Source organism: Serinus canaria, chromosome 17 (assembly GCF_022539315.1).
Source record: "Serinus canaria isolate serCan28SL12 chromosome 17, serCan2020, whole genome shotgun sequence".
NCBI lineage: Eukaryota > Metazoa > Chordata > Aves > Passeriformes > Fringillidae > Serinus > Serinus canaria.
In genome coordinates, this window is record NC_066330.1 from 2,996,781 (window position 1) to 3,021,189 (window position 24,409).

General features: G+C 51.2%; 1 protein-coding gene across 3 annotated transcripts in view; it reads right to left on the reverse strand.

Moving 5' to 3' along the window:
* The window catches only part of COL5A1 (collagen type V alpha 1 chain), a 133,088-nt gene that overhangs the window by 62,874 nt on the left and 45,805 nt on the right, over positions 1 to 24,409 (reverse strand). For all 3 annotated transcript variants that reach the window (XM_050981073.1, XM_050981072.1, XM_050981070.1), the window contains exons 5-13: positions 16,295 to 16,426; positions 14,565 to 14,711; positions 14,220 to 14,468; positions 10,939 to 11,091; positions 10,608 to 10,664; positions 6,671 to 6,712; positions 6,378 to 6,440; positions 1,636 to 1,710; positions 574 to 666 (exon numbers count right to left, since the gene is read on the reverse strand). In XM_050981073.1, the coding sequence (XP_050837030.1) occupies positions 574 to 666; positions 1,636 to 1,710; positions 6,378 to 6,440; positions 6,671 to 6,712; positions 10,608 to 10,664; positions 10,939 to 11,091; positions 14,220 to 14,468; positions 14,565 to 14,711; positions 16,295 to 16,426 (1,011 nt within the window). The remainder of the gene's footprint in view (positions 1 to 573; positions 667 to 1,635; positions 1,711 to 6,377; positions 6,441 to 6,670; positions 6,713 to 10,607; positions 10,665 to 10,938; positions 11,092 to 14,219; positions 14,469 to 14,564; positions 14,712 to 16,294; positions 16,427 to 24,409) is intronic.

A 24,409-nucleotide genomic window follows, 5' to 3' on the forward strand; every position in this document is an offset into this window, starting at 1 on the left:
GTTTTTGGAGGTTGAGGAGCTTTTGGAGGTTGAGGAGCTTTTGGAGGTTGAGGAGTTTTGGAGGTTGAGGAGTTTTTTCAGGACAATGGCCTCATTCAGCTGATGCACAACCCAGCCTGGTGGTGACAACAGACAGGTTCACAAGGAATGGATAATGGACATGCTCAGAAATGGGGTCGGTGTGTCCTTGAGAAAGATGCAAGGAGAGTCATGAGGACTCAGCAAGTTTGAGAAAGTGAGACAAAAGAGAAGCAATGGATGGGCCGGACGACCAGAGCAAGGCGTGTGAAAAATGGGAAGATCCATCCAGCATTCTGCTTTGGGCACGTGAACAGCTGGGATTAACCAATCACGCATTAGCTAGAGACACGGGGACAGCAGAAACTTATTCTAAATACAGCTCTGTTGGGGATAATAATTAACTTGGCTTCACTCGATCACACTGATCATGGTGTGATGTCCCCCTCCTGATCCTGGCACCCTGCCGGGGTCACAGAGGGGTGACAGGCTCATCCTGCCATTCCAGGCAGCTGCAGAGAGCCAGGGCAGGCCCTCCCAGCTGGCAGCACTCACCCTGGCCTGCTGCAGGATGGCCTGGGCTTGTGCCTCCTGGGCTGACACCATGGGGCCCTTGGAGCCAGCGTCGCCTCCGCCGCTGAAGCGGAACTGGTGGGAACAAGGTGGGCAAAGCAGGTCACAGCTCTGTCCCTGCAGCCTGCCCAGCCTGAGCCTGGGCAGCTCCCTGCAGCACGGCTGCCCTGAGCCCATCCCAGCAAATCCCAGCCCTCCCATCCCATCCCAGCCCATCCCGTCCCGTCCCGTCCATCCAAACCTTCTCATCCCATCCAAACCTTCTCATCCCATCCCATCCTGAACTTCCCCATCCCATCCCATCCCAATCTTCTCATCCCATTTCCATCCCAGACCTCCCCATCCATCCAAACCTCCTTATCCCATCACAAACCTCTTCATCCCATCCAAACCTCCTCATCCCATCCTGAACCTCCTCATCCCAACCCATCCAAACCTTCTCATCCCATTACAATCTCCTCATCCCATCCCATCCCATCCCATCCCATCCCATCCCATCCCCAATCCCACCCTATCCCATCCCATCCAAACCTCCTCATCCCATCCTGAACATCCTCATCCCAACCCATCCAAACCTTCTCATCCCATTACAATCTCCTCATCCCATCCCATCCCATCCCATCCCATCCCATCCCATCCCATCCCATCCCATCCCATTCCCAATCCCATTCCCTATCCCATCCCATCCCATCCCCAATCCCATCCCCAATCCCATCCCCCCCTGGGTTTGTCCCATGCAGAGCCAGGAGTTGGACTCAGTAATGCTGGTGGGTCCCTTCCACCTTGGGATATTCCATCATTTTTATCATTATCCATCCCTGCTGGAAATTTTAGCCTGTCTGTGCTTTTGACTAATGAGGGAGCTCCAATGCTTTGCAAAAAGTCAATTTATAACAGGAACCATCCAGATCCACCTTTTCCCTCAAGGAAAACGTATCCTTGGGGTAAAGGGGGTGGGAGATTTCTGCAAGAAGGGGCATTAAACAGCAGCAAACCAAGAAATCTGACTCCTTTCCATCCCTCTTTAGCTCTGCTTGTACTCACAGGCAGCATCAGCATCGTCCCTGGTGGTCCTGGCAGTCCATCTGCTCCTGGGAGACCTGGGCGTCCAGGTGGGCCCTGCAAGAGGAAGAAATCAAAATAAACTCCTAAAATATCACTTTGGTTCTGTCCATGCATGAACAGCTGTGGTTGTGTCAGGATATTGCCATGACAGGGATTGAGCTGGTGGGAATCCCAATTTTTCTTCAATTTTCTCAATTCCCTCCTGCCCCTGCTTTTTCCAGGGTCTGCCTCGTGCAGTTTTGGACCAACCCAAGTCCCTGCCATGCTCTAAGAAAACAGAATCAATGTTTAGGTGGATCTGTTAAAAGCTATTAAAAAAAACCCCCAAAAATAAATGAAACTTCCAAACTTCTTCCACTGGAAGATGAACTTCCAATTCACCTCCTTTCATGAAATGGAGGGAGATAAATTCATTCCTGCACGTGTTCAATCAGCTACAGTAATTTTATTTTTCTCTCTTTTTTTAATTTTTATTTTATTTTTATTTTTTTTATTTTATTTTTATGTTTTATTTTTATTTTTATTTTTATTTTTACTTTATTTTTATTGTTATTTTTATTTATTTTTATTTTTAAATTTTAATTTTAATTTTTATTTTATTTCATTTTTATTTTTTATATTTTGTATTTTAATTTTTTAAATATTTTTATTTTTATTTTTATTTTTATTTTTATTTATTTTTATTTTTATTTTTAAATTTTAATTTTAATTTTTTATTTTATTTTTATTTCTTATATTTTTTATTTTTAATTTTTTTTAAATCATTTTTTTATTTTTAATTTTTAATTTTTATTATTTCAGTCCTTTGAGGCTCCTTCCACCCCCAGTGGAGTGATCCTGTCAGGGGCTGTAAATCAGCCCAAATCCACGGATCTCCACAGAGAGCAGGATCTTTAACTGGCACTCAAGCAAGGAGTGGGCAGCCAAAGATCCATTGATGAAGCCATAAATTACCAAATATGGCCAATTTTCCCTGGTAAAAAGGTGAGGTTAGCCCAGATTTCCTCCTCATCCCACTGATCCCATATGCAAATGAGGGAGGCATCAATGTGTGTGGCTAATTGCAATTTTCACAGCAGTTTATGGCAACAGGGATTTGGCCAAAAAAAGCCCCAGTGCTGATTTTGTGACCAGCAGGGTGGCACTGAGGACTTGGCTCCTCCTTTAGTCAGGAAACACCAACTATAAATCAATTTCTAGGGAGCTGACTCCCCTGGGAGGGCGAGCCATGAACATTTTTGTGGTTCTCCCTCTCCTCAACCTTCCTGCAGCCTGTTCAGACCCAAGGAAAAAACCCAAATACAAAATCCTGCCACAAATCTCAGGGGACACCAAAAAGCCAGGAAGGCCTAAGGCCCCTCCACAAAGGAGGTGGATAAAGGTGGGAAAGACAAATAGGCAGCAAAGTGCCTCCAAACCAGGATATTTGAATAAAACCAAAAGATCTGGTGCTTTGTCCTGGCCCCACACCCTTCCAGCAAGATCTCCCCACCCCACATCTCTCTGCTCCCTCTTCTTCCACATCCAACTCCACAATTCCCTCATTCCCTCCCCTTAAAACACCCCAAAAACCCCCAAACTGCCCAGGCTGCACAAAGCAGAGCCCAGCCCTGGTGGGGGTGAGGAGCTGCCCCAGCCTGGCCAGGGCTGTGGTGTCCCCAGCTGGGCTGGCCCTGTCCCCAGCCCCACAGGGACAAGGCACCATGACCAGCCTGGATTAACAGCAGGGCTGGAGCAGCAGGAAAAACACCAGGAAAAATCCCAGAAGTGCCCTGGGGGGGCTGCAGAACTCTCCAGAACATCCATTCCTCCACGGTTTGCATTTCAGAGCCCTGAGCCCCACTGAGATCCCATCCCAAACCCTTCTCTTGGAGCAGGAATGGCACAAATCTCTTAGGCCAGGCTTGGTTTGTAGGATAAACCTTCTTTTTTTCCCTCTCCTGCTATAACTCCAACCCTGCCTATGGTGGAGAAGGGCTGAGCTTGTTTATCTCTCCTGACAAGTGTTGATGCAGTGCTTTTATCCATAAATGCCTCTTTTTGTTCCAGCCTGGGTGTGGGAGCTCTTTTCCTGGTGGAATGGACCAGCAGAGGGTGAGAGGAGGGGGGTGGGCAAGGAAACACAGGAAAAATCAAACCCATAAAGCACTTTGGAAATTGAAATTCATGAATGCCTGGAAGAAATGCAGCCTGCCAGGGTCTGGGTGTAAATCTGAGTGGCTCTCCTGGTGGAAATGGGGATTTGCTGATCTGCAGCAGCCAGGGATGGATGGGGACTGCAAACTGCAATTTTGGCAGGGCTCTGAAATGCAAACCTGGGGTGACACTGCCATGTCACTGCCCCTCGCCCTCAGTCATGGCCCAGGCACCAGAAATGGGATTGGTGACACTGCCATGGAAGGGTTAAACTGAGACCTGGGGGTGTCTGTGTGGGACCAGGGTGCTGAGAGTGTCTCTCTCCCTCTCCCTGGTTGTTTTTCAGCCCTGGACAGAAAATGACAGATGGGAGGTGACAAAATGACATCACAGGAGATGTTTCTGGCAGTTTTGGGGGTCTCCTAGTTAAGGGAGCAGCTGGAAAAAGCAGCTGGAACAAGCAGCTGGAAAAAGCAGCCCCCTGGAAGCCCTCAGGAGCCAAGTCAGGATTTTTTGGGATCCTTTTCAGGGATCCTGCTGCACTTCTGAGGGGCAGAACTGTGCTCAGGGGAGTGATTCCCTTGGAATCCAAGGGCTGAGGGTTTTGGAAGGTGAGGATATTTTGTGATGAGCCCTGCCCCGAGCTGAGCTCCCCCCCAGAGCCCCCCAGACACCCAAATTTCCCAACAAGCAGCAGGCTGGGTGAGGGAGCTGCAGTTTGCTCCAGTGCTGCAGCTCACCCCCCTCCAAACAACACATTTTCCCACTTCCTTCCTCGCAGTCTGGAGCCCCCATGGAACAGCTCTCTGCTCTCCTCAGTGCCATATTTCCTTCTTCCCACTGCTCCTAAGTCATCCCAAAGCATCCTGAGCCCTCTGGAACCTCCCACACCCAGGCTGCTCCTCAGCTCTGCTGCTGACACAAACTCCTCTGTGCCTCCTGATCGTGCAAGAAGCTTTAAATAAATAAAGATATTTTTTTCTTTTTTTTTTCTTTTTTACAAAGAATAAACCAGAGCTAAATGAGTGTTGGCCAATATTAACAGAGCTGACTATTGTTGGGCTGTTAATTCATTGCACCTGCCTGAGAGCAGATAAAAACCAAAATCTCTTTATCAGATGCAGGCAGAGGGAATGTTCCTCACTGCACCCAGGGAAGGGCCATGTAAATTCATGAGCTACACTCTCAGGGTTAATAATAAACAAATTAAAAGAGGAGCTGCTCTAATTGCAAAGGAGGGTTTAATGCAGTGGCAGCTCCTGGGTGAGTTCATCACTTCTCCCTGCACCCAGGGCTGGGTTCCACTCTGCTCTGGGCATGGTGCAGCCTGTGCTAGAATGCAAATGATCCCTCTCCCTGGGGACACACTGCCTGCTGCTGCTGGGCTGGGCTGTGCCAGAGGAGCCTGGCCAGCAAATATCTGCATCTGCCTGGACTGGTGACAGCAGGAGTGTCCCCTGTCCCCAGGGCCAGCATCCAGCCTGCCAGGAATGCAGGAGGAGAAGGGAGAGCTGAGCACCACACCATGGAGACAGGCAGGACAGGGGTGAGGCCAGGGGGAAAAGCAGCACTCTGGAAATATTCAAAAACCAAATGAAGATTTTTAGGGTTCACCCTGGACCACAGAGAGATGCAAACCAAGACAGGGATGAGGTCAGGGGAAAAGCAGCACCCTGGAAATATTCAAAAACCAAATGAGGATTTTAGGGCTCTCCCTGGACCACAGAGAGATGCAAACCAATAAAAGGAGGAAGCCACGGGGAAAAGCAGCACCCTGGAATATTCAAAAGCCAAATGAGGATTTTTAGAGCTCTCCCTGGACCACAGAGAGATGCAAACAAAGACAGGATGAAGCCACGGGGAAAAGCAGCACCCTGGAAATATTCAGAAACCAAATGAGGATTTTTAGGGCTCTCCCTGGACTACAGAGAGATGCAAACCAAGCCAGGGATGAGGCCACAGGGAAAAGCAGCACCCTGGAAATATTCAAAAGCCAGATGAAGATTTTAGAGCTCTCCCTGGACCACAGGGAGATGCAAACCCCACCCAGCTCACGCCCTCTCTGCCAATCCAGGCTGCAGAGCTCCCTGTGTGGGCAGCAGTGCAGTGCCACAAGGGTTAAGCCAGGCCCAGGAGCCCCCAGGGCTGAGCCTGGATTGACTTCCAGGCTGGCAGGCAGAGATGGATGGAGCCCTCAGTCCTGTCCCAGGCACCAGAAATGGGATTCCTGCTCCATCAGGGAATGCAGCAGCAGTGCAGAGCAGGGGAGGGTCCTCCCAGCACTGCTCCAGGGCACAGGGGGAGTGCAGCAGCCCCAGGGCTCCAGCCAAGCCCCAGGCACCACGGAGGCAACAAAGAACCTGTCCTAAAACAAAGGCAGTGCCCAGGTTGGGGACAGTGCCAGGGAGCCACCTGCCCTGCATCCCACCATGAACTCCTTTGGGAGCTGCTCTCGCAGGATGAACTGGATTTTAACTGGATTTTAACAGGATTTTAACTGGATTTTAACTGGATTTAAAAGCTCCAGGGACACCCCACAGCCCCACCCAAACTCCAGCAAAGAGGAGAAAGCCACGGGCACTCACCCTCTCCCCTGGGTCACCCATCAAGCCCACGGGTCCAGTGGGTCCTGGAGGTCCTGGAAGGCCCTGGCAGAGAAAAGGGGGAAAAAAAAAGGAAAAAAAACCCACCTAAGCCACGAAAGAAAATGTGTTATTATTTGTAGCAGATTTCTACAAGCAGCAGGCAAAGCTCTCTGTTTATTTCTGCACCACAAAATCCACCCCAAAGCTCCCTCTGGGCACGTGCCTGGCAGATGGGAGCGACAGAGCCCAGGGACAGCATCCCCCACCCCATGCAGGGGGAAAATGCCACTTACTGCTGGGCCTTCAGGACCAGGGGGGCCTTCCACCAGCATGCCCTGGGCAAGAGGAAGGAAAATAAAGGGATTAGACACGTCCTCAAAGTCATTTTTAAATGCCCAGTGCTTGAGGTGTTCTGAAATATTTCAGCTCTTGCTGCAGCACGGAGACATCCCAGAGCTGGAGGGTTTGGGATGACTTCTCCCAGAGGGGCAGAGGATCATGGAAAAGCCAAATATTGTGTGTTTAAATCCCACAGGCCAGCCCTTACTCCCAGCATCACCTTCCCCTTCTCCCTCTGCCCAGAGCCAGGGGAAAAGCAAATCCTGGACTTTGTCCAGCCCTGATGGTGCTGGAGCTGGAGGAAAAAAGCTGTTCCCAGCCCTAAAGAGCTTCACAAGAAGGCAGCAATCAAGGTGCAAGGTGGTTTTTAAGTGATTTTTTCCAGCAGACTGCACGCTGTGATTCCCTCTGTGAACGTAGGAAATCACTGTGTGGGAAAAATTCTGGGATATTGTTACTCCAACCTCTTCAATCTAAATATTTTGTCATCACTTGAGATCAGATCTATCATGCACTCAGGAAAATTAAGGTTTGGGTTTGTTTTTTTTTTTTTTTTTTTCCATCATGAGTATGTAAAAGGCAGGAAAGAAACTCCCAATCCACCTGGAAATGCTTTCCAGGAGGCACCAGGGGAATGGTTTGGGAAGAACTCTGTCTCTTATCTCTGAGATAAAGCAGCTCAGGTGGAGTCAGCAACTCCCAGCTCACCTGGGGCAAACAGGGACCTCTTTCCTAAGGGATGAAATGCTGTAAAAATCCGTGGATGAGCAGCAGGAGCTGCTTTGGGGTCACCCTGAACTGTTCTCAGGCTCTGGTGCCAAAAGCCTCAGCTGACCCCACTCCAGCCGAGCTGAACGAATCTGAAATGTCTGCAGGAAAATCCAGGCATTCCTGCCCCAAAAACCACACTCCCAAAGGCCAGAGCAGCAAAAAACAACCTCAAGCAGCCTGCCACGAGCCAGCCCTGCTTCCATCAGGGGCTCTGCACCCAAAAAACGCGTGGCCAGCTCTGGTCTCTGCCTGTCCTGGGCATCTCAAAGCTCAGAGGAGACCTGGGAGAGGGGGAATTTGCTGCTGCCACCACGGGAGAGGCTCTGCAGCTCCTCACCAGGGAGGAATTCAGGTCATGGTCACGCTCATGGCAGCTTCAGCCAGGGAAATGTTTCACTGGCTGGGAATCAGGGGTGAGTGCCACACGCCTGTCCTCCAGCCTGCAGGGAAACCCCAGAGATCCCAGCATGTGGGCATCCCAAAGTGATGGATTTGGGATGGATCTTCTTGAGATCCCAGCACATGGACATCCCAGAATGATGGATTTGGGATGAATCTTCATGAGATCCCAGCATGTGGGCACCACAAAATGATGGATTTGGGATGGGTCTTCTTGAGATCCCAGCACGTAAGCACCTCAAACCCCATCCTTGTTGAGTTCCCATCCTATGGACACCCCAAACCCCATCCTTGTTGAGTTCCCAGCACATGGACACCCCAAACCCCATCCTTGTTGAGATCCCATCCTATGGACACCCCAAACCCCATCCTTGTTGAGTTCCCAGCACATGGACACCCCAAACCCCATCCTTGTGGAGTTCCCAGCACATGGACACCCCAAACCCCATCCTATGGACACCCCAAACCCCATCCCTGTTGAGTTCCCATCCTATGGACACCCCAAACCCCATCCCTGTTGAGTTCCCATCCTATGGACACCCCAAAGCCCATCCTTTTTGGGGTCAGTGATGGCCCACTCTGGAGTGGCAGGTTCCAAGCCAGAAGTGGATCAGAGTGCAGAGAATCCCAGCCCACCCAGGAGGTTTTTGGGGTGCTGCTGTGAGCACACACAGCACCGAGGCTCTGCTCCCCAGGACACTCCTCCCCAGGGGGAAGGGTCAGGGATAATTGGCCCATTTGGGATGCAAACATCCTTGGCATCTTCCCATATTTATCTGCTGGTTTATGTTGAGCTGGGGCCTTGGGGACATCTGGAGATTCTCCTTGGCAGGAAACCTCCCGTGTTTCCGTGGATGTTCAGCAATGGGAGCAATGGAAACGTGGCAGGGTTTTAGGGACAGCACCAGTGGGGTGATCCCATTGAGGGGGGCAAGCCAGCCGTGGATTTGGGATTGTCCCAGGAGAAAACAGGGCAAGGGTTCCACTTCAGACATCACCCACAAGTGAAGGCAACATCCCCAAACCATCCCGAAATCCTGTTGCAGTTCAGAGGTGCTGAGCAAACCCTCCCTAAAGGGGAGCACCAGGGTCCCCCCAAAAGGACAGAGGGCTCTGAGGAGGTGTCAGCAGCCTGGTGACCCCACAGCTGGGATATTTGGGATCCATCCCTGCATCCCTCCTCTCCATCCCTCCTGCCCCTGCCCTGCCCCGCTGCCTCCAGCAAGTGTCAGCACAGAGCAAGGATTGAAGGACAGCTGGGTTTGAAAGGGAAGGAGTAAAAATCCGCCAGAATCCAACTTTGTGCTCTGGTTTTATTTCCCTACTCCTGCAGCTCCCATCAAAAACTGGGAAAAAAAAAAAAGAGCTAAAGAGCGCAGCAAATCCGAATTTCCCTGCTCAAGAGGAGCTGCACGGAGAGGGAGAAGGCAGCATTTGGTCTTGTTTACTTTCTGGCAAAAGCCATCCCATGCTCCAGTGTTTTGAAATAGCAAAGGCGGCCAAATTCTTTCTGGATGATTAAACTTAACTATTTTGTTCGCTTTGTAGCTTTTCAGGCTGGGTTTGTGCCATCATCTTCCTGGGGTCTGGCTGCCCCCCTTCCCTTCCCTTCCCAGCCCTCTGATAAGGAAATCGCTGGCTCCTCCTTTTGTTTGCAGAGTGAGAGAGCCAGAGAGGAAGAGCAGGAAGGAAAGGTCAGAAATGTTTTTATAAAGGGGCTCATTTGGAGTTTGGAAGCCACTGCACCCCAGCTTCTGCCTGGCTCCCCTCCCCAGCACCTGCAGAAATCTCAGGTGAAAGAGGAAAAGGAGGGAAAACTAAAAGGGGAATAATGGCCTCGGGATGATGGGAAGTGCTGTGCTGGCCCTCTGCCAAGGAAAATGAGGTTAATTGAGCTGTGGGTGTGCAGCCAGCAGGAGCTCAGCCCGCAGGGACCGGGCTGGGCCAGGTGGGTGCAAGGAGCTGATCCCTAATTCCAGCCTGGGAGGAGAAGGAATGGGGTACCTGGGCATCCTGGCACACAGGGGAGAGAGGGGGGAAAATGGGAATTGACCAAGAGCCTCTTGCTCTGCTCACAGGAGCCCCTGAGCCAGCCCCACCACCAGGTTCCTTCCCCACCTCGGGGTGCTGGGTTGGGCACCCACAGCTTTTGCAGAGTGCAGAGGGCACACACAGCTTGGGATTGTTCTTCAGGAGGAAAATCAACCTCAAAATCAGGCCAGAAATGCAAAGGAAGATGTTCCACAAAGGAGGAGCTGGTGGGAATGCAGAGCTGCTGCAGGAGCAAACCTCTCCCCAGCTTTGTGCAGGGATTTATTTTATATCCCTTTGATTCCCACAGGGATAAAATTATTGCCATTGGTGGCCCAATTAAAGCCAGCCCCAAGCTGGGAGTTCAGGGCAGGAGCCAACCTGGATGCTCCCAAACTCCTGAGGGATGAGGGCTGCCCCCTGCCTAACACTCCAGCCCCAGGTTCTATTTTGCTAAATGAGAGATTTCAAGGGAATTCTTGCACTTCCTTCACGATTCAGGTCACTCCTTGAAGCTTTAAAATAAAATTATATCATTCCAGCGTTTTAGACTCAACCAACCAGGGAATTCTTCCACGGGAAGTTTTTCCTCCCAGCTGTCCCAATGACAACAAATTCTCTGCACTTTTTTTCCATATGGGGGGGAAAAAAGAAAAACCCAACAAAACCCCAAACTCAGGTGCTCCTTACCGGCTCAATGATGGCAGGCTCCCCCTTCTGCCCCTTCTCACCCCGAGGGCCACCAATCTGTGGGACACAGGGAAACACAAAGCCACAGTCAGAGAGGACATTGCCACCATCACCACCATCATCATCATCATCACCAATCCCAGCAGGAACTGGAGATCCTGGCCCAATCCTGCTGGGGTTCCTGCAGCAAACACCCAGCACGGCTCCTCCTTGTTTCAGTGCAAGCTGCAGCTGGGTGAATCCTGGTTTTTTGCACTGATTCTGCTCTAAGTCAGGGAAGGAGCAACCTTTTGAAGCAGAGTGTTGCAGGATGGAGCAGAAGGCCTCTCACCCCTTCGTAGATGGTGTCCTGGTTGGCTGGCATGCCTGGGCCGATGTCAGGAGAGGCTGTCCGGTCGTAGTAGCTGTCATAATAATTCCCATCATATTCCTTTATGGTTTCCTCAGTGAAATCTTTATCCAGGTCATCTCCTCCCTGAGCAGCCTGGAGAGGAAAGAGCAGCAATGGGTTGGAATTCTCTCCTAGCTGGACGTGCTGGAATGTTGTTGTTAGATTGAGGGGGGTGATTTTTGTGAATTGAGGATGCTTTGTCATAATTGTGACAAGGGGAAAAAACTGGGGAAAAGATAAATTCTGGGATTTTTAAGTCTCTCCAACAGCAGGAAGACAGATGGGAGAAGTTCATGTCAAATGCACACTCTGGCTTTCCCTGGGATTTCTTCACTGATCCCCAGTAAAACACTGAGAGTAGAAAAGCTGGAGTGAGGAAAACACAACACAGCCCACAGCTCGTGTCAGGAGCATCCTGCAAACTCCAAATGCCTGAAGAAAGAGGTAATGGAAGCTTCAAGCTCCAAATCCTCCTCATCTCTCACAGCCCTGGGGGCTGGAGACCCTGGATTATCAAGGCCAAGGAGTCCCACATCCGTTCCCAGATTTCAGATGCACACCAAACCCAGAGCGTGTCACTGCCAGTGTCCAATTACAGCAGGAAATGTGGAAAAACCCAAGTTCACTTCTGTGAGAGCCTCCTGTTTGTTTAGTCTGGGATCCAATCTGCGCCTGGGCTCCTCCAAGGAGCAGGAGTCGTCCCAAATCTGATGCCTCAACCCCTGAATCCTCTCCGAATCCTCTCAGATGCCACAGAGCACAGCAAGGACATCCAGACAAGGCTCAGAATTTCCTTGCTGCTCTCCATCTCCCTGTGCTCCCAGCAGCCTGGCAGGCACAGGCCTTTGGCACCCCTCGCTCTGAGCAGCCCTGCAAAGAACAACATGTGCTGCTGAGATTTATTTGCTTTCTTTCCTATCCAGGTAATGACCAAAATAGCCCAGGAATTGAATTCTTTCCAGTGCTTCCTAGAGAAATGGCTCCTCACTGCTAGGAATTCAAAGTCACTTCAGTGTCATCACACCTTCCAGACTTCTTCCTCTGCCAAAACTGCTCAGAGCTCATAAACATCAACATCTGGGTCTAAATCCAGGAGGTTTTAAATTCAGATTAAGCCTAGAACTAAGGTGCTCACCAGCCCACCTTCTCTTACCTCTGCAAACACCCACTGGCCTTGGCAGAAATTACAGCTTGGCAATCATTTAAGTAGAAAACTTGGAACAGTCAGGGTTATTTTTCCTTTGGGCTGGTTCAAATGGATCTGTTACTATCACACCCTCTCCCCCCCCCCTTTTTTTTTTTTATCCTGGCTGAAATATTTCACCTGGTTTTGCACTTTGAAACCTTAAAACCCTAATCTAAAAAATTCTCATCTGCCTCTAAGGGTTTGGGGATAACAGCAAATTGCATGGAATGAATATCAAAAAAACGTCTGGTTTGACATTTTAATTGAGGTCCTCAGGTCTATTTGCATGGAAAGATGATATTTGGAGTAAGAGGGCAGTTCCCTGCCTCAGCTTTCCTCCTCTATTTCCTTTCCTTAACAACTCAAGTGGCCCTTGAAGCCGCCTCCCTCCCCTTCACCTTTTTTATTTAAGGCCCCTCTATCCCATCTTTAATTCCTCTCTCTCTTACAAAGTCCAAGCTTGGCCAAAGATTTCTGGCTCTTGGTCAGGAAATGGAAAACTTTCTCATCCATGGGTTCCCTCCTGTTGTCTCCCTCGATTCCTGGAGCCTTTTCCTTTCTCCCTGTGCATCATTCCTGGAGCCTTTTCCTTTCTCCCTGTGCATCATTCCTGGAGCCTTTTCCTTTCCCCCTGTGCATCATTCCTGGAGCCTTTTCCACTCTCCCTGTGCATCATTCCTGGAGCCTTTTCCTTTCTCCCTGTGCATCATTCCTGGAGCCTTTTCCTTTCTCCCTGTGCATCATTCCTGGAGCCTTTTCCTTTCTCCCTGTGCATCATTCCTGGAGCCTTTTCCTTTCTCCCTGTGCATCATTCCTGGAGCCTTTTCCTTTCTCCCTCTCCAACCTCCTCCACCCCATTTTGGCCTGACTGGATCCCCCTGCCCCTGGATCTGCTCCTGCCTCTCTCCAGCTGCTCAGATCTTTGCTTGGACACTTTCCCTGACCCCTTTTCTCCCAAATTTCCACCTCCAGGGATCCTGGCCAACTTTTGCTGTCTCTTTTGCCAGCCTTGAGTTGTGACAGCCCCACAATAAATAATTCTCCGCTGGACAACTCTCCCCTAAGCTCTTCCTGGGAATTAGGATGGGATTTGGAAGCATTACAGAAACATGGAATGGTGTGGGCTGGAAGGACCTGAAAGCTCATCCAGTTCCAAACCCTTGCCATGGGCAGGGACATCTCCCAGCAGAGCAGGTTGCTCAGAGAGCAATTCCATGTTCTCCCAGCACTGATTCCCTTGCTGCTGCTCCTGGATAACCAAGGATTTGCCCATTGAATTCCATGATTTCCCTGCTCTGCGAGCACCCAGCTCCTCAAAAATTCATCTCAGTCTCACCCACATTCTCCTGTTTCAGCATCAACTTAAAAAGCAAGAACTGGGCAAGCCTTAAGCACAGGAGAGTCAGGAGTGCAGAATTTCAGCTGGAGGATATTGAGGTGTGGGGAGGTAAAAGTTCAATATTCCAGCAGGAAAAGCTGTGGGGTCTGGGCTGCTCCCAGCTCTGAGCAGATCCATGCACAATAAAGGAGTTCACTCCAGGTGGATGCAGCAGTTTTGAAATCAAGGCTTTGTCCCAGTGTTGAAATGGTTAAAAAAAAACAAACCAAAAAACAGACTGAAAAACATAGAAATGCTTTCCAGTGGAAATGGCAAAATGAAAAATATTGATGTTCTCCAGCAAATCAACATTTTCAGGATTTATATTAATAACTTTGGGATAAAAGGCTTTTACTGGGATTTTAACAGCAACCCTCATTTCTCTTTTTGTCAGACAACCACTTCACCCGAGGAAATGCAGATGTCAATATGAGCAGCTTTTTCCAGGGGAATAATCCTTAACCAAATTCTAAATATCTGCATTCCCCACCCTGAAAAATCTGGAGTGAAAACATTTTCCAAGAAACTTCCTCTCCCTGCAGCTGCCTGAACCACTTATGGATTTACCATCTGCCTGCTCCTGTCTCCTTTGCTCCCAGGGCTATGAAACAGCAGAATAAATTAAAAAAAAAATTAAAATTAATGAATTGAAATTACATCAGTCTCATTGTAGGTGACGACAGTGCTCGTGGGGAGTTCAGCTTCCACTGCATTTTCAGTGAGGCCACCCTGGGGATCGATTTCCTCGTTGTAGTTGATATCTTCATAGGGCATGGGAGTAAAATACTCCTCGTTGATGGTCTCGTAGTTGTACTCATCAACCAGGGGATCATCCACTGCCCCGTCCTCCTTGGCCTGCTTCCCGGGGTTCCCTCTCTCGGGGGGTGCCGTGGGAGCTGGATAATCCTGTCACACGTGGGAAATAAAAACCCCACAGTCAGAGGAACAAAATCATTCACAAAGGTCCAGCACCTACACCCCTGCCAGGACCCGCCTCGGTACCTCCTTGGTGTCGGGTTTCTCTGCAGCAGCCACCTGGGGAGGGCTGGGTTTGGTGGTGGGGGCTTCTGGTTTGACAGCTTCATCCACGTCCTCGTAGTAAGGGTACTCGTAGTAGTAAGTGTCACCTTCTCCCTCCCCGTCCGTGTACTGCAGGGAGAGGAGGAGAAGCAGGGAGTGAGGGGGGTGTCCCTGCCAGCTCCTTTGGACATCACACTGCCAGTTTAGCTGGGATATCTGGGAGAAACCCCTCCCTGGAAGGGGTCACCCAGAGCAGCTGGGGCTGCTCCATCCCTGGAGGTGTCCAAGGCCAGGTTGGATGTGGAGCAACCTGGGATGGCGGAATGCGACCCTGCCCTGGCAAGGGGATGGAATCTGGTGAACTTTAAGATCCCTCCAACCCAAACCAGTGAACTTTATGATTTATTTTCAACCCTGGCTTGCTGAAACCTCCCAGACCTGCCACACCTGACCCCCCTGAGAGAGGAGCAGAAAGCCCTCGAGCCCCGCGGCCGCTCCGGCACCGTCCCTGCACTAACAGCCCCCCTGTGACTTCCCAGGCACCCCAGGCCTGGAGGTCTGTCAGGAGCAGACCCTTGCAGCCTTCCCCACAAGGCATCAGTCACTCTTCAGCCAGAAACCCAAACAAAGGCTGGCTCCAGGCGGGCACGGCCCCGCTCCTCGCCAGCCCAGCTCTCCCTGGCAGCGGCCGCCGGCACGTGGAGGAGTTGTTCCTACATGGAGCAACACAGCCACGGGACAAGCCAGCTCTTGTTGGACTGCTGGCTCCAAAAGAGGAGTTTTATTCTCTTGCTGCCACAGGTTTCCACCAAAGTGCTGTTTTATTTGTCTTATTTATTGTTTCTCCAGAAGCGCTGGCGTGCCTGGGGCTGCGCCTCGCCGTGAGCATCCCAAAGCCCAGCTTAGGGGCTGGATTAATTTAATCCCAAAGATAAACTGGCAGGGCTGATGGCATTACTGGTTCGTGGGGATTCCGTGACCCTGCAGGTCTGGGCTCAGCTGAAAGCAAATCAGCCCAAGAGGATGTCAGGATGCCAGACAGCAACTGCAGCGAGCTGAGACCTCTTTAAAGAGGGCAAAATTCAGGTGATGCTCATCAAATTCAGCCACACCCAGACCTTTCTGATTGGGCACCAACATACAAATGCATCCTGCACCAGCCCTTTTTATTGTGTTTCCTTTTCTTAAGGAAAAGGCCTGGGGTGAACCCTTCATACAGAAATTATTGGGCACAGCAGCTCCTAGGGATGACTTGGGAGCATTTCTGCCAAAATGAGATTCAGAGGAAATCCAGGGGAAGAACGGTTCTCCCTCCTTTAACACCTGTTGTTTCATGGAATATTGAGAAAGAGCTGTTTAATCCTTTCACAAGTCCAGCAGCATAACTGGAAATTTAGGAACAGGTGCTGGTCTGGACAGGCTGGAGCTGCCAGGGAAGGTCAGTAATCCCCACCTGGCTCACGTTGTCTCTCCTGTGTTTCTGAGCTCCAAAAGGATGTTCCTTTCAGTCTCTGGAAATGGAAGGAGCTCAGAAAGAAGGGAAACTCCCAACAGCCAAACCCAGAACGTGCAAATCCTAAAACCAATCCCTGTCTTGGACATTGGAGACGAGTCGTGGGGGAGCTGAGCGGGAGGAAGGAGCCACGTGTTTGAGAGGGTGAAACAAACCCAGATTGTGGTGGTTACAGCCCAAACCATCCCCAGAGACTCACGTATTCATCCTGGTTGGGGTCCTGGGACTGGGGGGAGTCGGGGATGGCAGTGTCACAGTCGGGGCTGTAGTGCTCACAGTACTCCAGGGCTGCCCGCGGGTCCGCCACGATCAGGAGCTGCTGGATGTCACCCTGCAGGGAGGGGAGCACAGAGGGTCAGGGCTGGCTGCTGCTGCTCCTGGAGACACCAGCCTGAGGCTGCAATCAAAGCCAGAAACACAAAGAAATGGAAAGCAAAACACCTGGCAGGGCCACCTTCCTGACAGGGGCACATCCCCTGAGATGAGCCAGGGGAAAAGCTCCATGTCCAGGGAGCAGCTGCTTCTCCAGGGCTGCTCCACGAGGTGTGAACCCACTGGGCTCCATCCCCAGCCCCTCTTGGGCTGCTCCACGAGGTGTGAACCCACTGGGCTCCATCCCCAGCTTCTCCTGGGCTGCTCCACGAGCTGTGAACCCACTGGGCTCCATCCCCAGCTTCTCCTGGGCTGCTCCACGAGCTGTGAACCCACTGGGCTCCATCCCAGCCCCAGCCCCTCTTGGGCTGCTCCACGAGCTGTGAACCCACTGGGCTCCATCCCCAGCCCCTCTTGGGCTGCTCCACGAGGTGTGATCCCACTGGGCTCCATCCCACCTCCAAATCCACAAAAAGACAAATCACCCAGTACCACAGCCCCAAGAAAGTGCAGGAAATATAAAAACAACAGGGCTGTGTACACCCCCCCCCCAAATCAGCAATAAAACAACTCCTTTCCACCTGGTCCTGTGCAGGGCTGCAGAGTCACCCTGGCCAGTCCCAAAATTGGCCTCAAAACTTTTCTGCTTCTCCCACCCCACCAGCTGGTCTCACATCATCTCCTTTTTTTGCATCTTGCCTCACCTCGATGTTCCACCCGCAACAGACACAGCCAGAGATTAGAAATGCATCTGATAAAGCCAGGCCAGAGCCAAAGGGAGGCTTTTTTATACTAAAAACCAGGTGCAGGGGAAGCTCATTAGGCACCAGGGCTGGTTAATGGAGCAGCTGCTCCCTGGAGCCCGACACAGCCACAGCCAGAAGGTCAGAGCAGAAATTGCTCTTGAGTTTCCTAAAGAGCCACCACGCTGCTCAACACGATGCCAAAACCCAGCTCATTCAGCAGACAGTTACATAAGACTTTACTACTCGGATGCTTAGAGCTGATACTTTAATTAGGGGAGGGAAAAAAATTCTTATTTAATAATAGACAAACATGGCTAAAGCGTCAGGGGGAAAAGCAGGAGCCTTACAGCAAAACTGGGAGGATGATTTGGGCAGTAATAGGAACCAGAAGCTCCAGAGGGAGCCTGGCCAGACTGGCAAACAGCCCTGTGGGAAAGGATATTTTTGAAATTTTGGGCCAAATCTGCCTTGGTGTGACTGGATGGTGGATGTGTCGCACTGACCTCCCCCCAAAACAGGGAATGCTGCTCACATTCTGGGCAGAGACCCAGTGGGGAAGGAGCAGCTCAGAGGAGCTCCCTCCTCCCTTCCCAGGGTGTCACTGCCCTCCCTGCAGCAGCTGATGAACATCTGGGCACCTCTCAGACCTACCCCAGCCACCCTTCAGTGAGCATTCCCTGGAGCTCATTGGTCATTGTTTCCAGAGAATAACCTTCACAGAACCAACAGGCATGTAAAGTGGGATTCAATTTTCCATCTTTAAAACAAGAAACATCTTTCCTTCCCTTTCCCTTTTCTTTTTTTAAATTTTTTTTTATTATTTTTATTAATATAAATCCAGTCCTGCCATTACTATTCCAGTTTTTTTTTTTTTTTTCTTTTGCAATGTGACCACCAAAACTGGGCTAAGATTACTGGGGAAATAAAACATTCCAAGATTTTTGCCTTGTAGAACATTTCCTTTTTCCAAGCAGCTCTGGGACCCACAGGGGAGCTGGGCCGTGGTGGGACCTCCGGGACACCCCCAGCCCTGAGCTGGGGGTCCTGGGGATGTTATAAATTATAAAACCATCCCTGTCCCCAAAGAGCTCCAAACCTGTTCCTTTGGAATTCCCTCCAGCAGGGAATACCCAACCTAGCCAAGGCAATCTGTGGCTGATGGGAAAACCCTTCCAGCTGCTATTTCTGCCCCCAGGACCTGAGCCAGCCCTCCCTGACACCTCAGCTAAGCCACTTGGGCTCTTCTCTCTCCCTCAGGTGCTTAAAGCTCCCAGTTTTCCATGGGAAGTGCCTGGCATTGTTGGGATAAGCTGAAATAAACCAGCCCCAAAGCAGACCTGGGACTCGTCTCCACGAGGCAGGGGAGGCTGAAAAAGCTTTTTCTCCCTGATAAGGGTGGATTTACACCTCATGGAGAGCTGATAGGCTGCATCCCATAAGTGAGCAGGGCTGGAGCTGCGATTCCTCAAGGAACAGATAAAGCAAGGAAAGGCATCTTGGCTAAACACGGTGCCAAAGGTTAAGCAGAGGAGAATTTGCTAAAGCTGGGTTTGTTTTTAGTCTCAGCTGATGGCAGCTCCTGAGCTATGCACAGGGGAAAAAAAAAAAACCTTGAGCCCACCCTGCTTCCCTGCAGGAGCTTGGGAATCCTTGGAGAATATGGAAAAAAGCCACCTGCAAATCCCTGTGGAAAACTGGACCTCAACACTCCAAAGGACAGCGTGGGCCCCACAGTTTGTGCTGGGTGAGAGGGGGAGGCTGAGCAGGGTCAAGAGCTTGGGGAAATCCGTGCGTGACTGAATAAATCTGGGACGTGGGGGCGCCAGGAAAAAACATCAGACGGCTCTGTCAGAGCTCACCACGCTCCACAGGCTCTGCTTCCCCTCTTCCTTTTCAAACCCACTCAGTCACCCTGCCCAGAGCTCATCCTTGGCTTGTTCCAGCCTGCAAAACCCAGGGGAGCCGAGGAGAGCCAAGGCAAAACCCAGGAGAACCAAGGCTGAACCCAGGAGAACCAAGGCTGAACCCAGGAGAACCAAGGCTGAACCAGTGAAAAACCCAGGAGAACCAAGGTTCAAGCAATGCAAAACCCAGGAGAACCAAGACTGATCCAATGCAAAATCCAGGAGAACCAAGGCTGAACCCAGGAGAACCAAGGCTGAACCAATGCAAAATTCTCTTCTGCTTAACCAAGGTTGAACCAAAGCAAAACCCGGGAGAACCAAGACTGAACCAGTGCAAAACCCTGGAGAACCAAGGCTGAACCCAGGAGAACCAAGGCTGAACTGATTCAAGACCCAGGAGAACCAAGATTGATCCAATGCAAAATCCAGGAGAACCAAGACTGAACTGATTCAAAACCCAGGAGAACCAAGGCTGAACCAGTGCAAAACCCAGGAGAACCAAGGCTCAAAAAATGCAAAATGCAGGAGAACCAAGGTTCAAAAACTGCAAAATCCAAGAGAACCAAGGCTAAACCCAGGAGAACCAAGGCTGAACTGATTCAAGACCCAGGAGAACCAAGGCTGAGCCAGTGCAAAATTCTCTTCTGCTTAACCAAGGCTGAACCAAAGCAAAACCCAGGAGAACCAAGACTGAACCCAGGAGAACCAAGGCTGAACCAGTGCAAAACCCAGGAGAACCAAGGCTGATCCAATACAAAACGCAGGAGAACCAGTGTAAAAGCCAGGAGAACCGAATTTGGGACAGCTGAGAGCCCCAGGGAGCACCCAAGGCCCAGCAGAGAGGCTGAGCAGCTCAGGGGAGGGGGAGGGAGGAGAGCTCAGCCCATTGATCTTTGTTTCACTCCCAGCACTGGGGGATACCCCGTGCTAGCACTTGTAAAAAGCAGCCAGGAGTGAAAACCTTGTTAGCAAGATTCCCGGCCAATTGACCTCATCCCTGGGCAGCCAACAATAAAAGGGGCTAATTTAGGCTGCCATAAAAAGCCCCACTATCTGCACCTCACAAAAGCTGCACAAAGCTCTGCTGTCAAGAGCCCCATTGCTGGGATTTAAAAAGCAACTTTCAATGGAGCCAGCCACGCTGGGAGGTTCGGGAGCCTTTTGTGTCCTCCCCAGTGTGCTGCTGCTCATAGACTGTGCCCAGGGATCCTGCCTGGCAGAGGGGAACCAGCCCTGCTCCCGTTCCACCCTCCAGTGTCTGTTTGTTTGCCCGTTTTGGTCACAAACCAGCCCAAAATCTCCTGCCCAGCTGGATTTCCGCAGCGCTAACCAAGATCCCGTTAATGCACGTGCACAGCTCGGTGTGGGACAGGGTTTTCCAAGAGAGACAGCTGGAAAAATGCACCAGCAAAGTGGTTGAAAGGCCTGACCAGCCAAACCAAAGAGCTGTTTTCAAGTAAGGAGTTGTTTCAGGCAGGGAGCAAGACGGAAGCACTCTGGTGTTGCTTTGTGGAAGGCACCAGCAGCGTCCTCCAGCCACCCACACAGCGGGTAAAGTTCTTTCTTGGCCTGGCAATGAGCTGGGCACAAGGCTCAAGGAGGTTCTCCAGTGACTGGAGCACTTGGTGGCACCCAGGGGCTGAGCTCAGTTGTGTTTTGCTGGCTTAACAAACAAAAAGAATCGAAGCGGAGAATAAAAAAAGCCAATTTTTTTTTTTTTTTTTTTTTTTGCCTGCAAACACAATTTTATAGATTAGGAGAGGCAGCGTTTAAAAAAAGGGATAAATCACACTTAGGCCTTTATGCCTGAAACTTCTGGCGAAGAGGAAGAGGCAGGACAGCACATTTCTGAGGAGGGCTGTGAGCTGTGAGGGTTTCTTTGCTCCAGCAGACAGATGGAAGTGCTGACTGTCAGGCCCAGTCAGGATCTGCCTGACATTTATGGTAAAGCCATTTATGCCTGATGACTCATTTGCTTTATGGATTAAGTTCCATCAAAGCCAGTTTAACTCAACTCCCCAGCCAGCTCCCAGACAAGGCTGGAAAAGCTCTTTCTGGAGCATTTTTTAACACTTATTCTATAGGCTTGCAAAAAAATGTCACATCACTTCCAATGACATCAACTTCAGGAACTCAGAGGAATCGTTGTGGTTCAGTGAAAAATAAACCAAAAAAACCCAGCTGGAGAGGAGGATCAGAGTGACTTCATCTGGCACTGGCAGCAGCTCCCTAAATCCTGGGATTCTTCAGGGCTCCCACTGATCATTAACTGGACTCGGGTTAGGGCATCACCCCAAAAGTCTGAGATTCAGCATCCCTGAGAGAAAATCCTGCTGGGTTTTGGAAACTCCTGCATTTCAACTGGAGAAACGCAGGCCCAGGGTGAGCAGTGACCATGTAAAATCTCCCCAGTTGTTGGGAATCACTGAGGTTTATCCTGACCAACTCCCACAACCCCAAACCCAGTCGGAGGCTGGCCAGGGGCAGGGGCTCAGTGCAGCTCCAGGATGAAGTGGAAGCTCAGCCTCCAAAACCCCAAATCCCTGTCCTGGAGCCAGCCCTCAGATGTTCCACTTGATAAATCCTGTCCCCAGCACTCCCCATGGATTCTCAGAGCCTGGCTCCAGCCTGGAGTGAAAGTGGTGCTGGAGACACCAGCAAAGGCCCAGGAATCACCACAGCTCTGCCACGTGGAGACCCCAAAAATCAGGTGGGAGGTGCTGGAGGTGCTCAGAGCATCCCAGAGTCCCTCCTTCAAACACAGCAGCTCCAGAGAAGCAGCAAAACTGCAGCAAAGGGGTCAAAGAAATCCTCCCCATCCCCCCAGACCCTGTCCCCATGTCCTGAGCCCTCTCCTGGCCAGGCACAGCCAGGAGTGACCCCACCAGACAGAGCAGCTGCTGCCTGAGGAGCCTCCTTTGGGCACCACAAGGGGGGAAGGCGGTTGGTGAAAGCTTGGCTAAATAAAAACAAAACAAAAAAAGAAAAGCCTGACTCGGACACAGCCGTGACTCAGCTACAACACCCAGCAGGGTGTCCCCAACACCCAGCAGGGTGTCCCCAACACCCAGCCGTGCCCCAACACCCAGCAGGGTGTCCCCAACACCCAGCAGAGTGTCCCCAACACCCAGCAGAGTGTCCCCAACACCCAGCCCTGCCCCAACACCCAGCAGCGTGTCCCCAACACCCAGCAGAGTGTCCCCAACACCCAGCAGAGTGTCCCCAGCACCCAGCAGAGTGTCCCCAACACCCAGCAGTGTGTCCCCAACACCCAGCCCTGCCCCAACACCCAGCAGAGTGTCCCCAACACCCAGCAGCCTGTCCCCAGCACCCAGCAGAGTGTCCCCAACACCCAGCAGGGTGTCCCCAACACCCAGCAGCATGTCCCCAAGCCCAAATCCCATTTCTCCCACCCGTAGCTGCTGCACCCTTGGCTCAGCAGCCTCGTGGCTGTTGTTTAAAATCCAATTAAGACTCATGCCTTAAAATGAAGAGGTTTTTTGGAGCAAAGGGCCCACAGAACACTGGAGGTCTGCCCGTGTGCCATCCCAAACCCAGCTGTGGAGCAGCTTAGCAAGGACTCCTGACTGGAAGGGAAGGACAGGCCATTCCCTGCCAGGGGAACAAACACCAGATGGCTTTGCTAATTGTGGAAAGCTCTCCTGAAGGAGCTGTCACTCTGCCAACACCCAAACACCAGTCAAGGACTCCGTGGCAGGCCAGGAGGCACCACCACAAGGCCCATTCCCAGGTGGATACTTCCCATCCCAATCCCAGACCCAAGAACCCCAAGGCAAACACAACCCTGAGCACCCTCCAGGGATTTTTTGGTTTTCCAAGCTGGAAAAGGCACTTTGGGAAGGTGCCTCCCTCAGCAGGGCTGTCCTAGCCAGCCCTCATCCATGGGGGACAGAGCCAGGCTCACGAGAGCCACAGCTGGGATTTCCTGCAGAAAATGGGAAGATTTAAAGTAGGGAACACCAACAGGAAAAAGGTGAGAGAGGTTTGAGCATGCTGTCCCTGCATCCCAGGCCAGGCAGGTCCATCCCAGGCAGGGGACGTGTCCAGCTGTCCCCTGACTCATGTCTGGGGCTCCAAACCACCACACATGGGCTGTGTGCTCCCCCTCAGAGCACAAAAGTGGGGTTTTTTTAGTGGTTTTTCAGTCTTTGCTGCAGGGAATTCCACCAGAGAGCAGGACCCACCCTGAGGAACAATGATTCTGTGGCTTCTGCTTTCCCTGCTGCCTGACATCAGCCCTGGGAGCCTGGTGGCATCACCCCTGCAGCCCCGTGGGACCAAATGCTGGCACAATTTGGGTTTTCACTTCCACTTCACTCTCCCAGCTTTTCACCTCCCTTTCCCCCCCCTGTTTTTCACCTTCCCTTTCCCTCCTGCTTTTCACCTTCCTTTTCCCCCTGCTTTGCACCTCCCTTTCCCCTCCTGCTTTTCCCTTTCCTTTTCCCCTCCTGCTTTTCACCTTCTTTTTCCCCTGCTTTTCCCTTTCCTTTTCCCCTCCTGCTTTTCACTTTCCTTTCCCCCCCACTGCTTTTCACCTTTCTTTTCCCCTCCTGCTTTTCACCTTCTTTTTCCCCCTGCTTTTCCCTTTCCATTTCCCCCTGCTTTTCACTTCCCTCTCCCCCCTGCTTTTCCCTTTCCTTTTCCCCCCCTGCTTTTCCCTTTCCTTTTCCCCTCCTGCTTTTCCCTTTCCTTTTCCCCTCCTGCTTTTCACTTCCCTTTTCCCCTCCTGCTTTTCACTTTTCCTTTTTTTCCAGGTCCTTTTTAAGACTGGATTTCTCAGCATTTCACCTCAGTGGGATGGGGAAGGCACAGCCAGAGAAAAGCAGCCAAGCAGAGGGGACTGCAGGAAAGGGAAAAGGCAGCCAAGGAGCCTGAAAAAAAATAACAAAGCTGCTAAAAACACCTAGAGAGAGAGAGATCCTTAAATCAACAACCTGCCCAGCCACTCTGCTCGGCTATTTTTATATATTTATGTCTGTTGAACAAACCACAATTTATCTCCCGGGGTTTTTGGGTGCAAAACAATCAGTTCTGGGCACAGAAAGCAGGATGGGGCTGCAGGCCCAGTCTGGAAGGGTGGCTGGGCTGGGAGAGGGGCTGCTGGCACAAAAGGCTGCTTTGTGTCCCCTCCTTCCCTCCACCCTGGCCAAGCACTGTGCTAGCACAGGCAAAAAATCACAGGAGAGGCAAAAATCACAGGAGAGGCAAAAATCACAGGAGAGGCAAAAATCATAGGAGAGGCAAAAATCACAGGAGAGGCAAAAATCAAAT